General features: G+C 44.8%; 1 protein-coding gene across 1 annotated transcript in view; it reads left to right on the top strand.

The window, feature by feature from the left end:
• RIC8B (RIC8 guanine nucleotide exchange factor B) overlaps positions 1-21120 on the top strand; it is a 50906-nt gene that overhangs the window by 12781 nt on the left and 17005 nt on the right. Inside the window, exons 2-4 of the mRNA XM_083181663.1 lie at positions 1036-1083; positions 3201-3809; positions 15066-15160. Of these exons, the coding sequence (XP_083037789.1) occupies positions 1036-1083; positions 3201-3809; positions 15066-15160 (752 nt within the window). The remainder of the gene's footprint in view (positions 1-1035; positions 1084-3200; positions 3810-15065; positions 15161-21120) is intronic.

The raw sequence follows: 21120 nt of genomic DNA, 5'->3' as shown, positions 1-21120 counted from the left end.
TGCTACAGTACTGTAACACACACAGCCAGGCATTCATATAGAATATACATACAGATTCTATATGCAATGAAATGATATTCCTGGAGGTAATGGATGGTTGCGCTGCCGAGACCCAGCCGGGCATGCATGTAGATTTATATGCATGTCCGTCTGTGTCTCGGCATCGTGACCGTCCATTACCCCCAGGATTTTCATTTTTACCCCTGTTCCCTCACCATTGCTTTATTATAATAATATGCATTACAAGACTCACAACCAGCTAATTATTTAAGAAGTGACCTAGTCACATTATACTCAACACTAGTGCAGGTTGGACAGGACTAGACCACAACTAGCAGTTCTCCTTGCCTGACGGTATACGGTTGCTGGGTGGACATGTATTGGGTCGACACATGAAATAGGTCAACATTGGCTAGGTTGACAGTCAAAATGTCAACATGAGTTTTTCATTTATTTTATGAGCCGGCATGTGTCGACAGGCGGTATTTCATGCCCTACATCCACTAGGGCGTGGAGGGAGAATATAATCGTGTGCCCGAAGCATGGCGAGCAGATGCGGTACACCGATACGGTTACCATGTTGACATTCGTGTAAAAAAAAAGTAAAAAACCCATGTCAACCTTTTGACAGTCGACCTAATGCTTGTGTCGACCTTCCAACCAACCTTAGGCATGCCATGTCGACCTTCAGTGGTCAGCCGAATGCATGTTGAGCTTTGGTTGGCCGATCCAATGACCCATACCCTGCCTGACACACTCTTATTCACAAACCCCGGCTGGTGCCTACCCAGCCACGTCTCCTGGAATTATAGAGCAAGAAGCGCTGTATTGTCATCAGTTGTTCAGCTTGTTTTTAAGGAAAACAAGGAACTTGATTAAAGGTAAATGCTGCCAAGTATTTGTGTGTTCCTGGCTATGAACCTACAGGAAGAGGAATCTCAATAAGTAGGCAGATGTTATTGTTAACCCCCAGCATCCAGGTGTGTCACCACTGTACCTAGTTATGTTGTTTATCTGTTTATTTTCTCTTAACAGAATCGTACCTTGTTTCAGTTTGATCCAGCCGATGAAGAAAAGAGAAAGGCAAGTATCTTACATACCAGGTTCAACCAATATGGGGGGTAATTCAGCAAGAATCTAAAAAGCAAAATCTTTCCCTCCAAGGCAAAACCATGTGCGCTGCAGGTGTGGGGTTAATGTAACGTGGAGAGAGAGAGAGTTAAGGTCCATACACACTGGGCGACTATGCCCAGCATCTATGGACAGTGATGATCGCTATCATCGCTGGGGGGAAAGCCGCTTAGTGCGTACACATTGAGCGGCTTTCCCCTGCCTGGCGCTGTTAGCGGGAGGGGACAGCTTTGCTTAGCGCCGTGTTATGCAAAGCCGTCCTCAAAGCTGCTCATCTGCTGGTAATACCAGCAGATGAGCGGCATTCCCGGTGATGATGCGGGAGCGCGCAGCAGCGCTCGTCGCCGGGCCATACACACTGGGCAGCTTTGTATGGCCCGGCGATGAGTGTATTGAGCGACTTTCAGCTCAAAGTCACCCAGTGTGTATGGACCTTTAGATATGGGTGAGTTATTTTGTTTCTGTGCAGGGTAAATACTGACTGCTTTATTTTTACACTGTAGTTTAGATTTCAATTTGAACACAACTCACCTCATAAAGGGGCCTACACACAGGGCGATTGGTCAATGTAGAACGCTCGGCAAAATCGCCCAGTACACATCAGTGTGTCAGTGATTTGTGCGCTTAGCGATCAGTCCTGAAATCGCCCCGTGTGTAGGCCCATTTTACGTCTGCCCCACCTGCAGTGCAGCATGGTTTTGCCCATCTGCAAAAATTGCGAGAGAGATTTTGCTTTTGAGATCCTTACCAAATAACCCCCACGGTTAGACATTTGGTCATACAGAAGATTGGAGCCCTAGGACATTTGCATTGTTTTAGTATGGACCTGTCGCCTTTAATGAAACCTCAAAGACATGTTATATAAGCCTAATGTCAATTATTGCAAAGAACCAATTTACTGATTATTTCAGCAAATTAGCTACAATGCATGTGTGCTTTAGCCGGAGCCGGAGGAGAGGAGACATTGCCCATAGCAACTAACCAGCTTCTGTCATTTTCTAGACTGCTTGATAAATGATGGCTAGAACCTTCTAGGTTGCTAAGGGAAACTTTCCTATTTTATTTGTCTCAAGGGTTTGATAAATGTCAGGATTTCTGTCTATGGAAACATGTAGGATGATTACTTAAGGCCCCCACACACTAGAACAATTTTTTTGACCGATCGTCCGATATATCGGCCAGGTTTTTTTTTTTTAAACGATAATCGGCCGATTATTGACGATTATCGGTAAGAATCGGCCGATATATCGGTATGAATCGGCCGATATATCGGTAAGCATCGGCCGATATATCGGACGATCTGTCGGAAATCGGACAATCGGCCAAAAAATCGTTCTAGTGTGTGGAGGCCTTTACCCAGCAACATGGATTATCTTGTCTTTGCATGACTAAATAAATCCTGAGCACATGGCCTGCTGGTGCTACATACAAATTGCAGTTGGCAAGCTCTGTTATAAGAGAATGGTAGTGTTGACTCTAGGACCCTGCAGCTTTCAAAACCTCTGCAGTTCCTCTGCCCTGCCTGGGTGTCGCTCTCTGCTGTGGTGCTTCCAGTATTGTGTGGTCTTTAGTTGAGCACCGAAATGCACACCAGATCTGTGCTGGAAGCACCGCAGCAGAGAGCGACACCCCAGGCAGGGAAGAGGAACTGCACGGGATTTGAAAGATGCAGGGGGCTAGAATGAACACTAAATTGAGCAATTATCAATGCAATCTATTTATAATACTGCATTATCCAAGTCACAAGAAACCATTCATCCTAGCAGCAGATAGGTGCGAACGAACTCTGGATTTCTGCTCAAAGCTTTCTCAATACCTGTTGAAACTGTCGGGTAGGTGTAAGAAGCAGTGATAAGGGAGGAGAAGTGGCCCATGGCAACCAATCAGCTGATCTGTATAATTTTATATTATGCAAATTATAAATGTTACTTCAGTGCTGATTGGTTGCCACAAATCCCTTATCCTCCCTTATCACTGCTTCATACATCTGCCCCTGAGGAGGAGCATATATTTCCATTGTCTTAATAGATTTGCGTAGTTTGAACTGTTTTGTTTTCACCTTTCTGCAGAAACTATGTGAAGCTGTATTTGAAGTCCTGGATAAAGGAACCAGCACATCCTGCCAGATCCTATGCCTGGAGGCTCTCCGGATCCTCTCCAGAGATAAAAAGGTTTTAGTCCCAGTGACCACAAAGAAAAATATGCAGATCCTTATGAAACTGGCTAAGCTGGACCCTGACCTGAATATTCTGGGCGACGTGATGGATTTCCCCGTCATTGTAGAGGCCTTGAAGTGCTTGTGTAATATTGTCTTCAACAGTCCTGTGGCACAGAAGCTGAGCCTGGAACTGAACATGGCTACCGGACTGTGCAGGCTCCTGGAGAAATGCACGGACCGGCGCACCGTCAATGACATTCGCTGCTTTAATCTGCGACTGCTCTTTCTTCTCACTCTTTTGCACGCAGACATTAGGGCTCAGTTGAAACAAGAGCTGCAAGGACTGCCCCTGCTAACACAGACCCTGGAGAGTATTGTGGGGATTCATTGGGAAGGGAAATACCAGGCCCTTACGGAGCGGAATGGCCCTCCGCTCTCTGTGCAGGAGACAGACTGCACCATAGAGGCGCTAAAAGCACTTTTCAATGTGACTCTGGACAGCTGGAACGTCCACAGTGAGGTATGTCATCTCTTTCTATGTGGTCAAGCCCGTTCCCCGCAGGTGTGAATAAATGTTACTGTATAGTTGATAGACAATGTCTAGGTCAGGGGTGGCCAAACCGGTCCTCGAGATCTACCAACGGTCCACGTTTTCCAGGCTCCCTAGCTGGTGCACAGCTGTAGTCATTACTAACTGTCACATTTTCAAACCTGCTGCATTCATTCCTACTATAGATCCACAGGTTGCCTGGAAAACATGCACCGTTGGTAGATCTAGGGGACAGGTTTGGTCACCCCTGGTCTAGGTCGACCACTAATGGTTGACAGTGACTAGGTCGACACCCAAAAATGGTCGACATTGACTGGTTGATACAAGCTTTAGGTCCCCTGAATTAAGTCAACATGAGTTTTTCACTTTTTTGGGTGTCTATATCGACATGGACACCGTCGAAGCGTACCGCGTCCCCTTGCATGGCTCTGGGCACGGTGCCTCGCCTCAATCGGTACACTGTTATATTCTAACTCTATGCCCCTTTTAAAATTCAAAACTAAAAACGTGAAATACTCATGTCCACCATGTCCATGTTGACGTTAAGCTTGTGTCGACCTTATGTCAACTTCGACCTAGGATTTGTGGAACATTCTTAGGTGTTGACATAGACATTGTCGACCTAGGGACTGCATACCATGAATAAGTGTGGTGCTATTCGGTAAAGTTGCCTCACGGATTTTGGCAAATGTCTGTGAGTCGGGCACTAAAATGGGCCGAATCCGCATCATTTATAGGACTCGACTTTTATTACCAAGGTTGTGTACAGTATTCTCTATGCTAATGTGTTAAGGCAGGGGTTCCCAAACTTTTTTGAATCATGGCGCCCTAGAGCATCAAAATATTTTCAAGGCACCCCTAGGCAAAATGCTTCTTATTGAGAAATTCAGAAAACAAATATGAAATTAAGTACATTGTGTGTTTATGTGTCACAGTTATCTGGTGAGTGACAGGATTTGCTTCTGTTTGTCCACATATATTATGATTGGCAGCCACAAGCACTGATTTTGCCTGGTACATTAACCATAAATAATAACCATAAATAATATGAATTGATCCTGGTCCACCAACCCAAGGCACCCCTGCAAGTGTCCTGAGGCACCCCTGGGAACCACTGTGTTAAGGCCTGATTCAATTGCAGTCGAGATTTTCTAGGCTAGGGTTAGCAAGTGAAGCTGCCGCCCAGAAATTTAATGAGACGTACACCAAAGCATCTCATTGGAGGCGAAGAAGGAACATGGACTTCTTGAGTAAGGCTATGCAGATGGGATGTGGCAGTAGCGTTGCAGTCGCCATGTCTCTCTGCGTACTTGATTGCAGCTGATGGCATATACATGTCCATCATTCTGCAATGAAGTCCTTGCAAAGGCACCTTTTTTACATGCGCAGTCTGACCATAATTGCTTTATTGCAAAAGCTTTGTCATAGTGTACAACTCTGAATCAGGCCCTTATCACAGAAGTAAATTCACCTGCTGCTGTATGATTAGCTTGTGGGTTTTCATTACACTTCAAGAAAGCGGTACAGGTTGCTATTAATTAATGTAGAAGCATTTCCTAAGGCTTCAGTTCTTGTAAGGCACCCATGCACAAGGAGATGTTTTACCTTGTTACCATCTGTCACCAGTGTTCTGAGAATCCAAGCATGATTGTAATACGATATTCAGCCTTGTACCCATTAATCGGCATTAGAACTTTAGTTTTAAGCATGATTCTTTAGCATAATGCTTTCCTAACATTTTATTGTGCTTCAGGTGTCATTACCGCCATGTCTGCAGGCCGGGTTCCACATAACGTGGCCTGCCTTCTACTTGTTGACATTATGACGGAGATCAGATCTACCCATCCCATGCACAAAGGTGTCTGTCACTTTATACCATACATGTGCAGCTAATACAACATAGTAGCACAGTTAAATGATACCCAGATATACTGTCCGACCACATTCCCCATCTGTCCTGATCTCACTACCCATCACATTCTGATCGCATGGTCATCTTTTTCAATCATCATTGCAGGCAATCATTTCAATTCATTCTAATGGAAGTGACCAAAAACATTTAAAATTAAAAATTAATTATAACTAATGAGGAAGGTAAATGAAGATGAAAAGAGCTGATCATAAACTGAACCGTTTTCTGTAAGGTCCAGCCCACGCACAACCAATCTGAATGCTTCATCGGTTACATAGTTACGGGATGCGGTCATTTGGTCTACTGCATTATGGTCGACAGTCATTAGGTCGAATCCATTAGGTCGACATGCTAAAAGGTCGACATGACTCTAGGTCGACATGATTCTAGTTCGAAAGGTCATTAGTTCGACAGGTCATTAGTTCGACAAGGTCATTAGTTCGACATTGTCTATGTCGACATTCACAAGGTCGACATGGAGTTTTTCACTGTTTTTTGAGCCAACATGTGCCGACAGGCGGTATTTCATGCCCTACCATCCACTAGGGCGTGGTGGGAGAATAAAATAGTGTGCCGAGCGTAGCGAGGCACCGTGCCCGACGCATAGCGAGCGATGCGAGGCGATGCAGTGCACTTTAAACTGTGTCCATGTCGACTGTGTTGACATTCAGGTAAAAAAACAGTGAAAAACCCCATGTCGACCTTGTGAATGTCGACATAGACAATGTCGAACTAATGACCTTGTCGAACTAATGACCTGTCGAACTAATGACCTTTCGACCTAGAATCATGTCGACCTTTTCCCATGTCGACCTAGAGTCATGTCGACCTTTTAGCATGTCGACCTAATGACTTTCGACCATAATGCAATAGACCAAATGATCCCAACCCATAGTTACATAAGATAAGGCTGTATAAAGACGTGCGTCAATCAAGTTCAACCTTTAATGACAGATTATGATTGTTATTTGTACCCCTGGATGCCCAATAGATGTTTGGCCAACCTTATTTTAAATGTATTTATTGTGTCTGCTGACATATTAAGCATGTTTCCACTTAAGCGTCTCTTTTCCAGCGTAAATGTTCCCAATTTGTCCAATCCTTTTATTAGCTTGGTTGCTCTTCGTTGGACTTTTTGCAGTTCTATGATGTCCTTTTTGTAGTGCGGAACCCAGAATTGTACTCCATATTCTAGATGCGGTCTAACCAATGCTTTGTAAAGAGACATAATCACATTTGAGTCCCTAATCTCCATGCCCCTTCGTATACAGGAGAGTATTCTGTTGGCCTTATTTGTTGGTACTTGACACTGAGCACTACACCCCAGTTTGTTGTCAATTTGGACTCCTAAATCCTTTTCCAGTTCTGATGTACCCAATTCCACCGGCTTAGGTTATAACCAGTACACTGTTTGTCTCCCAAGATGTATAACATTGCAGTTATCAACATTGATCCTCATTTTCCAAATTTTTGCCCCCTATTCTAGTTTCTTTAGATAGCTCTGGAGCGTGAAGACATCCTTGTTTGTTCTAATTACCCTGCTTAATTTTGTGTCATTAGCAAAGATGGAAACTTTGAGTATACCCACACCAATTTCGTTAATGAATATGTTAAATAAAAGAGGCCCTAGCACCAAACCCTGTAGCACACCACTTAGTACTGGTATCATACTCAATACTGCAGCGTTTGCAACCACTCAGTGTTCTCTATGCTGCAGCCAGTTTCTGACCCAGCTACAAATTTGTACCCCTAGTCCCAAATCCTCAATTTTATCAACCTCTTATATGGCACCTTATCAAAAGCCTTAACAAAAATCAGGAAGATGACATCTACAGCATTTCCATTGTCTGTGCTGTGTTCCTCATAAAAGCTTATTGCATTTTTTTGGTGCAGCTGTTTTTTTTTATTTATTTTTTTACAAACCCATGTTGGTTAATACTGATTATAATAAGCAGCTATAAATGTTCTTGGATACCATCCCTTAAAATTCCCTTAAATAATTGACCCACTATTGATGTTAAGCTTACAGGTCTATAATTTGCTGGGTCATCCCATTTTCCCTTTTTGAATACTGGTACTACATCTGCTATTCTCCACTCCTTAGGCACCTTACCAGATGATAATGAGTTCTTGAAAATATAATACAGACGGTGTGCAAATTCCTCCCTTAATTCTACTAGAATCCTAGGATGAATCCCGTCCGGACCTAGGGATTTCAATAGGAAGTTCTAATTGGCGCGTCCCATTTGTATTACCTTTGAGTTCCACTGTCTGTTCCTCCCTAGTAAACACTGATGAGAAATATGTATTTAACAGTTCTGCTATGTCCGTATCCTCAGTAAAGCTATGTCCGTTGATATTGGTTAATGGTCCTATGTTTTCTTTTATTATTCTTTTGCTATTTACTGTATGAATTTGAAAAACTTCTTGGGATTGGTTTTGCTATCTGCGGTTATGCGCTCTTCATTTTCCCTTTTAGCTGCTTTCATTAGCCCTTATCCTCCGCTATCCTCTTGCTCATTTCCTTCCCACATAGTTTTACGTTTGTTCTTACATAAAGGTGCCCCCCCCTTAAGAACATTAATCCTTTAAAGCTTGAGAACAGTAGAAAAATAATTTGCATTGTTTCACTTAATTGTGAAATGTGATTGAACTTCTTAAAGCAGGGTGCACACTAGATGACATTTTAAATGATATGCATGATAACGACTTATTTGTGTACAGTGTATCGTCCAGTGTGTACGCACTAGATCGGTAGTGATGCAAGCTCCCACCAGTTGTTGGCAATGTCATCTGTATATGCAACCCAATCTGAAGATAATGGCCTGTGATGGCATACTATTGGGTCTATGGACTATGGGGTATATTCAATTCGTCGGAACTGCCATGTTGTTGAAAAGACGTCTGTTTCCGACTATAAAAGGTCAGAAGGGGTTCTGACCTATTCAATTCTAGCTGCTTTTTTGCGAAAAGTTGGAATGTTCCGATCTGTCAAAAATCAGGTGGATTGGCAGAATAGCTGCCAATCCACCTGCTTTTGTCAGAAACAAGGCCAAATCCAACAGGTTTTGGCCCGTTTTGCGGCAATCTCAATCAGACTTGAAAAAATGCCGGACTGAGGCAGGGAGGAAGGCACCAGGTGAGCAGCAATTCCCCACCCGCCTCTCGTGTCACTCACCTGTCCCGCCACCAGGCCAGGTAAGTGCAGGTCACCCAGCGCTGTTACGGCTCCCGCCGCCTCCCACACTCATACCGCCACCTCCTGCTGATGCTCTCACACGGTCCCGGCGCTGACCAGATGAGCATCTTTCAGCGGCCAAATCCGACATTCTTATTTGGCTGCTGCATTAAATAGGTAGCTTTGGATCCATTCCAACGAAAGAATGTTGGAATGGATTTGACACTAATTGAATATACCCCTATATCTTTTGTGAAATTGCTCAGTGGATTTGCACTATTTCGTTTGTCCAGCAGCTCAAAATCATGAACAACGTCTTATCATTTGCAGTAGCTTCAAATGTACGCCCAGCTTTACTGGTGCTTTACATCTTTTGGGAATAGTAACCTATCCCACAAGGCTACACGTTTGTACTGTTGGTTCTCCGATAACAAGTAGATTTGGGACAAAGTAATAGCGCTTAAGGTCACCCTTCTTAGACACCTGGGGTCAGAGGAGCTTGTGCTGAACCCTGATTGGTGGAGCCCAGCGCATACTCCTCCGACTAAAGCAAGGAGATGAAAACGCACTGCTGTGAGCCCCAGTCTGTGTGTCAGAGGATAGGATGGGACAAAGACGAGACTTCTTAGCACACAGAGGGGTGTGGATCATAAGGTTTCCATGCTCACGGTCAACATTGAAAAAAAGTTGACATAGAAAAAGTCAACATGAGTTGTACACTACTCCAGTGGTCTTAATGTCAACACCTGAGCATGTTGTGCCCCGCATGTGTTGTCCGTTGCTTGTGTCGACATTTGTCTGTCGACCTTGCGCACTTCGACCACATGGTGTTGAACTATTGACTATCGACCTATCATCCGGATCCCAGTACAGAGATGAGACGTACAGAGGCCAGCATATACAGTACATCACACAGTAGCAGGTTCTCAAGATGTTGTCAGTCAAGTTTAAAACATCTATTGTATTTTATGTTAGACCATGAGAATAATAAGTCTCTTATCAGTTGATGACAATACATTTTACTTAGATCATCGCTAAAAGAAAGATCTTGAAAGAAATGGACCGGGGCGATGGAGAGTGGAATACACACATGTGTCGATCACATCTTTTGAGTTCTCATTTAAGATGGTATATAGAAGAAAATAAAAATAGCAATGTGTAGACTGTCTAGATCTCAGAAAGTTTCAAAGGCCCACAGGAATGGGTACCCTCACTCATGCAGGTAGATGAAGAAATGTGTGTGTAAAGGTTTCTTTACAGGCATTCAGGGTTGACCACGTGTGAAGTCAGGGTTTAAGAGTGAATGCTTACCATACTCACTGATAAACTGACCAGTATTACTATATAAAGGTATCTTTGGGGAATCCAAAACGATGGATGTGGATTGGAGTGGTCACGTCCATGGAGCTCTCATTGGACGGTGTATATATGTGAGAGATGAAAAAGATACAGTATGTATACCATCTGATATTTAATACAAATTTTAAAAGCACAAGGGTACTTGTGTATTATCACGGCGCCCATTACGTAGTTTGCGTAGTGGTGTATTGAGAATACCAATACACCACTATGCTGACTACGTAAGTTACGTAAACTACGTAACTTACGGAACTTGTTCAGGAACTGTGATAATACACAATGGTTCATATCCCCACTATCCACGTCTTACCCCTAGTGTCCACGTGGGCGTGGAGTTAATTTTATAAAGTGTGGCGAGTGCAGCGAGCCCCATGAGGGGACGTGGACACTGGGGGTATCTCTCCGCCCGCAGCTCAAGCCCCCCCCATGGCCGCCCTTGAGCCCCGCAACACAGTAAGTTTAAAGGCACATATTAGCACAGCGCCCAGCTACGCTACGCTGACAACGTAGCCTAAGGTACGTTGTCAGTGTAGCGTAGCCGGGCGCCGTGCTAATACACAAGTACCGATTTCACAATGTCTACCCGCACTCACACAATCAGATGTAAAGATGAGTATATAAAGGTTTCTTTTCAAACATCTGAGTTTCACCCTGTGTTAGATCAGGTGTTCAATGGTGAATTGAACACCTGATCTAACACCGAGTGAACCTCAGATTCCGAAGTTAGGGAAGCCTGCTCTAGTTTGGAAACCACTGGATTTGGGGAAAGAAACATATGAGGCAGCACGGACAGTGTAATGGTTAGCATTACTGCCTCACAGTGCTAAGGTCATGGGTTAAATTCTAATCATGGCCCTCACTGTGCGGAGTTTGTATATTCTCTCCGTGCTTGCGTGGGTTTACTCCGGGTATTCTGGTTTCCTCCCACAATCCAACTATATACTGGTAGGTTAATTGGCTCCCAGCAAAATGAACCCTAGAATAAATGTGTGTGTGTGTGTGTGTGTGTGTGTGTGTGCGTGCACGCGTGTACGTGTGGTAGGGAATATAGATTGTAAGCTCCACTGGGGCAGGGACTGATGTGAATGTTCAAGTATTCTCTGTAAAGCGCTGCGGAATATGTGTGCGCTATATAAGAAACTGTTAATAAATAAAAATGAATGAGAGTGTGAAATACATGCAGTTGAAAATGATCTAATGTTATAAGTAGACACTTTAATAAAAATAAATAAGGTATTCGATTAGAATATAATAGTAAAAACAAACAAGGATGTAGAGCTAAAAATGATTAGTATACAGATTGGATTTCCTTCATAATTTTATTCACTAAAACATGTGGTGAGATAAATCCTTATAGTAAAAAGCAGTCATTACTACATAAAACTTTTTTTTAGATAAAAGACAGTAATAGTAATAATCCACCCTGTAATAAACGTTTTTCAAAGGAAGTCCGTTCCTATGTGCCTCAGGATAGTATTCATATTAAGTAGTTGCAAACAAGGTCAGTAAACCGGTATAATTACCTTCCACTCAACATAGTTTGTGCTGATAGTGTCAGGTGATGGCTTGGAGGTCCCAATTAGCACAATAAACGGTACTTGTTTCCTATCTGGGCGCCCACTATTTTAATCGGGGGTAAAATCGGGGCCATCTCGGCCGATAAAAAATCGGGTGCGATGTGCCAGACGCGATGCCCGCGATTTTCCCATAGAGAACAATGTTAAATGCCTCAATTTACCCGCGATGACCGCGATTTACCATAGGAAACAATGTTAAATGGATCAATTTCCCCAAATTATCATAGGGAACAATGGGAAATGGGGCAAAAACACCCCTGAACATAAAAATGTCCCCCCAAAAGTAGTTGACGCCACCCCGCCATCAACGCGAACCCGAAGCGTGGCGAGCGCAGCGAGGGGCGGCGGTACGCGTCCTCCGACCTTTTCATGCCCTACTATCCACTAGGGCGTGGAGTGAGAATAGAATAGTGTGGCGAGCGCAGCGAGCCACCGAGCCTGAATCGTGGCGAGCGGACGCGGATACCTTCACAGGTAAACGCGTCCCTTTGCGGGCTTCCCAGGTGTCCGCGTCGCCATGGACACCTGGGAAGCCCGCGAGGGGACGCGTATAACTGTGAAGGTATCCGCGTCCCCTCGCTGGGCTCGCCACGCTTCGGGCTCGGTGGCTCGCTGCGCTCGCCACACTATTCTATTCTCACTCCACGCCCTAGTGGATAGTAGGGCATGAAAAGGTCGGAGGACGCGTACCGCCGCCCCTCGCGGGCTCGCTGCGCTCGCCACGCTTCGGGTTGGCGTGGATCGTGGGGTGGCGTTAAAAATTTGGGGGGACATTTAAGGGTTAATTGTGCCTATTTGGGCTCTGTAGCCCATTTAACATTGATTCCTATGGCCACATCGGGTCCATTGAGGCATTTAACAGTAAAATCGCGTCGGTCGGGCCATTTAACATTGATTCCTATGGGAAATCGGGTGCATCGCGTCGCGGGTACATTTATGGCCGGCCGCGACGCGACCGACGCGATTTCCATGTTTAACATGGGTTTCAATGGGAAATCGCGGGCATCGCGTCGGTCGCGTCGCGGCCAGACATAAATGTACCCGCGATCACCACGACGGGCGCCCAGATAGGAAACAAGTACCCAATAAACTCTGTAGAATATAATACTAATGTACAAAACGACTAATGCTAAACTAATGTTAATGCAATGGATGGTTAATAGCAATATACTAGTTAGAGTAAAATATTAAGTATTACACTATTACATTTATCACCCTCGCTGACCATCCTCCTCATGGCCCCAGAAAACTACTACTGGCTATGCCTTGATTACCATATTTATGTGTTTATTCCCATTTTGTGACTTATTTTTAATATAAATTCTTTATTTCTATCAATCCTTGTTTTATATTTCACCACAATTATTTACTTAGATCTGTATTAAAGCTGCAGTTCCCTCAAAATAAAAGATTTTACGGTACTTGTTTCCTAGCACGGCCACAATCGCGGGCATCGTGTACCTTTAAGTTAAGGTACACGATGCCCGCAATGGACCCGATTTCCTTTGAAATCAGGTCCATTTTGCCTGCAAAGGGAAAACGCGGGCATCGCGTCGGTCGCGACCATTAACATTGGCCCCGACGCGATGCCCGCGATTTTGCCATAGGCTTCAATGTTAAAATATTTTTTAACATTGAAATCGGGAGCGTTGCGTCGGTCTTGTGCCATTATAATGGCACACGATGAGATGGACTTGATTAAGTCCATCTCACATAGTAAAAAATGTGAAATGGGCCAATATGACCCATTTCACATTATATATGGCCCCGTCGTCCCCCCACAATTGACGTGAACCGGAAGCGTGGCGAGGGGCGGCGGTGCGCGTCCTCCGACCTTTTCATTCCCCTACTATCCACGTCGGTGTGGAGTTGAGAATATAAAGAGCCCGAAGCGTGGCGAGCGGACGCGTATAACTGTGAAGTTATATGCATCCCCTTGCAAGGCTCGCCACACTTCGGGCTCGGTGGCTCGCTGCACTCGCCACACTTTATATTCTCAACTCCACGCCGACGTGGATAGTAGGGGAATGAAAAGGTCGGAGAACGCGCACCGCTTCCCCTCGCGGGCTCGCTGCGCTCACCACGCTTCGGGTTGGCGTCAATCGTGGGGTGGGGTTTACGGTGTAAAATTGGGGGTCTAGGGAATATTTTACATTGAATCCAATGTAAAATCGGGTCCCAGGGACCCTATTCACATTTGATTCAATTAAAAGATCGCGTCGGTCGCATCGCATGCAACCAAATCGCATGCGATGCGACCGACGCGATTTTTCCGACACGACCACCCCGATGGAAATCGGTGTGGCCGTGCTAGGAAACAAGTACCGATTTTACTGACCTACGCCTTTCAATAATGTTGTTTACCAGAAGACCAGACTGTACTGAATCTGATAGGAATGAGCATTGTGGTTGTGCAGGAAATTTACATACTATAAACCACACCACCCTTCCTCTCTCCGCTCTTTATAAATGCTACGGAGCAGTAAATGGTGTTCTGTATGTTGCAGCACTGGCATGTCTGGGAAGCCATCAAAGAAGTGTATTTATATGTCACAGTAACCCCCCAAAAAACTATTCACAATGGAAGCAACACAATCCATTTACAAGTTCCTGTTCCCTGTTGACTGCAATACACAATTGATGGTCTTCCCTATGGACAGAACTATTCAATTGACATCATCGTGTATGGCACTTAAGTCCCAGCAAGTGTTTGGTGCAATGCAGTTAGCCTACAGCATCGCAGCACTAGTTAAGCGGAGTTTCTGCTTGTACCTCAGGAAGTTGTGAGCAGCCAATTAAATAGTTCATTGGGATACCATTATACGTACCACAGATAATCCGATACAGTGCTAATTTAATGAGTTGACATAAGTGTGAGAACTTGACAAGAAAAATGATTTTGGTCAACTTTTCCGATTTTCCCCCAATACAATTCAGATTGCAGTTGATTTAAATATTATGCCTGATCAACCCTATTCACGTTGGTTATGGATTTATACTATTTGCATTTAGACGCAACCTTTGCACTGTACCACAGTAATAAGATACTGAGTGGCTTTTATTGTCCGATTAGTTGCACCTAATATAATCCAGTATGTTTCTTATTACCATGTCGCTTTTTGGTGTTCAAGTAAATGATCTTTTCCTTGGTATTTGTCACCATGACTTTTGTGACTTTCTCTTCAATCTGTCTTGCACAGAGTGATGCTCACCAGTTCCGGCACTTGACTGCCATTTTGCGGCATATTTTGCTGTCCCGAGGTCCATCTGAAGAAAAAACAGAGGAGATGCACAGGTCAGTGATGATCAGAGCGATGTTGTATGGGAATGTTGGGTGGCACTTTGTTGACATTACTTTGATTGCACCCGTAGTTGCGCTTCTTCTGCCAAGGGGAAGCTGCTGAGATGCACAAAGGGGATGACCCTTTGTTGTGTGCTGGTAGTAAACCCCCGAGGTATCTTGTACAACCATCTTATTTACCCAGAATCTTAGATACACCAAATAATAGGCTGTAATACCAAGCAATAATTGTATCCTCATTAAGCTTTTGCCAGTAGGCCCCTTACAAAGAGCTTGGCTGTCTTTGGTTGCCTTGAGTTACAGAGAAGCGGCTAGGAACTATACCTTATGTCAGTGGTAGCCAACCCTAGCCCTCGAGAGCTACCAACAGTTCACATGTTCCAGACAACCTAGCTGCTGCACTCATTAATCACTGACACATTTTAAAAGATCCACAGATGGAGCTAATAGCTCACTTGTGATTCTGGCCCTTATTCTGATCGGTGCGGATATTCCCGCTTGCGTACAGGCCGCCGATGTTTATCGTCTGCGCATGTGCAGAGGTCACTCTGCGCATGTGCAGGCGATTTCGCCGCATGGATTCTTTATACGCCGCACAGGGGGCGTAGAGGGGCGTGAGGGGCTACTTATTCTCATTACCCTATGCATACGCCCCGCGTTTCATGGGCGTTCCCATGCAAACGCGGGGCGTATGCATGGTAATGAGGCCGTGACGCGTGGGTACGGGGCGGGCATCTGACATCACCGGATGTCAGCTGCCCGCCCCCATACAAGATTTCACACGGACAAGTGTCCGTGTGGTCTTGTGTTGCGGGACCTGGTGGAGCGTGCGGCCCTGCATTCGATGTTCGGCGACCATCGAATGCAGGGGCTGCTCCCACCATGGAGGAGGCGTATCCCCGTCCACATTCATGCGGACCGCCACATATCCGCATACGGACGGAGGTGGCGATCCGTATGTAAGGCGGGGATTCGCCAAGACGGACATCACCGCATATTTCTGATCGGGCCGCACCGATCAGAATAAGGGCCTCTGTGAGGAGACCTGCAAAACATGCACTGTTGGTAGCTCTCGAGGACTAGGGTTGGCTACCCCAGCCTTATGTTACCTGGTCACCATAAGTTAGTAATAGTTGTGTAACTCAGGGAACTGTGGACTTCTCATTCACCACCAACATTCCAGTAGTGTCAAAGTAATGACTTTTGATGCATACCCACTTTACGATTTTAAGGCATGTTCATACCTACCGACCAGCGGGAGCATGCATCGGTAGCGATATAGTGTATTCACACTATATACTATACACAATATATAGTTATTGTGCATATAGCCAATGCTATATTGTATAGTGTGTAAGCGCCTTTAGTCATGGATCTATGGGGGGTATTCAATCTGTGCCACAATTTCCGCCGGCAGAAATAGCGGCACACGCCTAATCAATGCTGCCGTTATCGACACCATTAAAGGCAGTCAGATCCGTAATCAGATCTATTGTGTCTGAAACGGCCGCGGATTGTCAAATGCACAGCCGTTTATCAACAATCTGCGGTCGTTTTCGCCGGTCCACACACGTTTTCCGACACTCGACAGTTGGAGCATTGAATTCCAACGGTCGAGTTACTGTCGGAATGGACAAAAATGGCCCGGGATTCCGACTGTCGGATCGTTCTGACAGTCGGAATCCCGGATTGAATAACCCCCTATATATGCAGATCAGCATGTGAAACTGTAAAGGGAATCTGTTTTGGATGACCCCTACCTGTCAGTACTGATGGATACACTGTACACTGGGTGTAACAATAGCCTAATCCATCAACCACTGTCATATACTGTCTCCACTGAATCTAACCTTGCTAGAAATACCGGGGCACTTGGTTGGTTAATGGGGGAAAAAAATGTTTTTAAAGAACTTCAACACAGGTTTTTCTTGATGTGAACACATTTGGTTTAGTTCCAGCTGTATACACAAATTGTGAGCGAGATTTAATCGGATACAATTTTATTGCATTTTCCAAAATCGCACGTTTTCAATTCTTTTTTTTTTGGTGCGAATTCACATATTTAATGAGATGTGAATTTGCGGCAAAAAAATGCACTATGGTGTGATTTTTATTTTATTTTTTTATTCATGAAAATGTGCGATTTTTAGTCATGAAAATATGCGAATTTGAGGACATGTGTGATTTTGTGTTAAATTTTTTTTTTTAAATGGCGTGGGGTCCCCCCTCGAGAGCATAACCAGCCCAGGGCTCATTTAGCCGGACCTGGTTCCAAAAAGTGTAGGGGTCCCCCGTATTTCTGAAACCAGCCCCGGACACTTGGACCAGTCCTGGTTCCAAAAATACAGGGGACAAAAAAACTGGAGGTCCCCCGTATTTTGGAACTGGCATCGGGCTCAAACAGCCAGGGGACACTTTTTACATAAGGTTCCCTGGCCATATCATGCTCACCGTGGTTGGTCAGCCCTGGACGGGGTACCTGGGGGGATGGGGACCCCCCCAATAAAGGGGTCACACATGCTTTTGGCCCCTGTGCTTTTGGAACCAGGTCCAGCTCAATGAGCCCAGGGCTGATTATGCTCAGGAAGGGGGACCCCACGCCATTTTTTTTTTACATTTTAACTTTTACACATTTTTTAAGACCGAAACACCGATCTCAATGATCTGTGCATGGTTCTGTCAAATTTGCCTGTCAGAGCTTGGTCTATTTGTTTGGTGATTTTTAGTAATGTTTACCAAAAACCGCATCCCATTAAATTTGTGAATTGTATACTTTTATAATGGGAAAACATCTGGATGCAAATTGAAGGGTTACTAAAAATCACCAGGTCAGAATGTGCGAATTTGTGTCAAAAAGCAAAAAGTGCGATTTTACTCCCCCCCCCCCCCCCCCCCCCCCCCCCCCCTGCAAATCACATCCTATAAAATGTGCAATTTTGGCCATTTTTGCAAAAAATCGCCCCAAGAAATCACATCCTATTAAATGTCACCCTGTATATCACTGTGCTGCCTTGATAAAGGGGACGTTTAGTAAAATACACGAGCCGTTGAGCTTTACCTCTCCGTTACACATACATAGTAAAATGGCTGTGGTCACGAATTTCCCAGAATATCTCTTGTCATGAATGGGTTAAACTCGCTGTGTAAAAGCATTCAGGATAGGCTTGTCTGCTCAGCTACTGAAGATAATGTGCAGTTTTTTTCCTGCCATTCTCATCGATTCAACTCCTTCTGACGTCTTTTTAAAGACTGTGTACGTATTAGACGGGGTTACCGCAGTACATCGCATTCCTCACATTCAGTCTCGCTCTAGGTCATTTATATGTCACTTTAAGCTGCCTCGCTCTTTACCATCTCCAGAGATAAAATACTTTGTAAATGGCTTAAAGGATGGTCTTTTTCTTTCTGCCAGAATGATAACACAGTTGACTGAATACCGCTGAAATTCACCTTTCAACTTATACAGTGCTAATAAATTGGCCGCAGTTTAGACTGGGAGCACTAGCTCTATAATACCAGCATTTATCATGCCCCTAGAACACTTCCTGTTTCGCCTCATTACCAAGGCAAAGCAGGAAGCTACACCGACCAGATGTATTACCAGCTAGGGGTACATTTCCGAAGATGGGAGTTCTATTGAAGATAACCTGTTGCCATAGCAATCAGTCAGATTCTACTTTTTATTTATTTTTCACCTTCTAGAACAGTGATGGCTAACCTTCACACTCCAGCTGTTGAACTACACATCCCAGCATGCCCTGCATCTGTTTTGGCATTGTCAAATAGCAAAGGGCATGATGGGATGTGTAGTTCAACAACAGCTGTAGTGTCAAGGTTAGCCATCACTATTTTAGAAGATAATAAATTGAATCTGATTGGTTGCTATGGGCAACATCCCATCTTCAATAGAACTCAAATCTTAGTAAATTTACTCCCTAGACTGCAGGATGTTAACATCTTGTCTAGCAATACCCGGCGTCTCCATGCCCCACCGGCTCCACTGGTCATGTGGGAGATCTTGCTATTGACACGAGATCTCCTGCACACCTCGGAGCTGGGCCCGACCTCAGCCAGGGACAGTGGTCCACCTGCTGTGAAGAAAGGACGACTCCTGTAGCTGTCGAGATCAATACCTGCAGGCGTTTATACATTGCCCTCGCATATCGATATGCGCCGATAATGTATGCACCCCTGTCATTTACCGAATACCAGCCCCATCATACATGGGGAGAATCGGTATCCGAGCACGTTCTATTTCAACAACAGAAGCATCATACATCAAACAGATCTCGGTATACGCACACCACCTCTCAGTGTCCCAACATGAGGCCTAACACCGAGACATCCACTTGCTGCATAGTTACCTCCTCCTATACAGCGAAGATGCACACGTCTCGGACTCGTCTGGGTTGCACATGCTTTGCGATCAGTCTCCCACTGTGTACGAGATCCGTCTGTAACGCAGACTCCTGTGCAGTCGGCCCCATTATGTAAAAGTAACACTCAGAATACAGTCTCTGTCATTTGCCTTTGCTCTTCTCCTACATAATAAAAGCCTTTAATGTGCATAAAGTGAAAAAAAAAAGTATTCCACACTAAATTCATTTGTAACCAAATGTAACGGTTTGTCTGGTCATAAAGGTGGAGAACTATTAGGGTTACAGCTAAACCATTAGTTTTTGCTCGCCTGAAAGACATTACAGATATTTTCTAATACGTGTCGCGCGTGTGTGTGTGGCTATTGATGTGGTTCATCATCATTTACATCAGTTAGGTGCAATCCCAGAGGGGGTATAGTGTATACATGGCCCACATGCCATTATATACTTTTTTTTATTGAAATGTAAGTTTTTATTTCAATAAATATTGTACATTTAAGCCTGACGGCTTCTGCGATGTACTTTCACTTTGAGCTGTGACATTTTTTACTTGCACCTTGAGCATACCTCCCAATTTGAGAAGCAGAAAACTCGGGACCCTTGCAGGAGGGCATGACCCAATGGCTAGGGGGCGAACCTATGTTATCGATGCTCCTGCGAAACCACGCCCCATTTCCACTGTGGGGGCATGGTCAGCGGCTGTACTAGCTGCTGACCATGCCCCCAGACCCTCAGTCCCCAGGAATAGACAGAGGGCAGAGCAGTGCCTGGTAGTTGCACACCTCCCCCCCCCCCCCCCCATCACGGGACGGTCCTGTGAAAATGGGGACAGTTGGGAGGTATGCTTTTAGCGGTGACCGTTTTTAGCCCACAAACTTTCCACCCCACCCCCAGTCCCTATCTGCTCCTACCTCCAATCTTCATAGCTCCCTCTCTCCATATCCATCAAGTTTGAATCAGGGTCCCTGCAAAATTTGCTTTCACCTTTTATGACCTATTTTAGCACACAAAGGAGTAGTTTAGTCCATCGAGTGGCCTCTAGTGGTCACTGGCGGTACTATAACCCATTGCAGGGGAGGAGTAGTTAGCCATATATACTTATTTGTGAGACACCACTATAGAATCTTTTAGATCAGGCATGTCCAACGTTGGCCCTCCAGATGTTTTGAAACTACACATCCCAGCATGCTTTGCAATAGTTTTAGTATTCTCTAATAGCAAAACTGTGGCAAAGCATGCTAGGATGTGTAGTTTCAAAACATCTGGAGGGCCAACGTTGGACATGCCTGTTTTAGATCATGAGAAGGGGAGATACAACCCCCCCCCCCCCCTGGCTGTATGGTGTACATAGATGAATAAAGACACTAGTGAGGACCTATCGCCACCTTAACAGGCTGAATGTGTGAAAATGTTTATGTTTTTGTATTCCGCAGGTTCTATGAATTCCCACACGGGTATTCTAGATTGGGACATTGTCAGGCGGTTTTATTGTATAGCAAACCCCAGCATGTCTGGAGGGGGTGGGGAGCTGAGGGGGTGGCTGCCATGTCCGGGTGATTGATGATGACTGGGGAG

This window comes from Crinia signifera, chromosome 4 (genome assembly GCF_055691185.1).
Source record: "Crinia signifera chromosome 4, ASM5569118v1, whole genome shotgun sequence".
In the NCBI taxonomy this organism is placed as follows: Eukaryota; Metazoa; Chordata; class Amphibia; order Anura; family Myobatrachidae; genus Crinia; species Crinia signifera.
This window is presented reverse-complemented; position numbering and strand designations above follow the sequence as displayed.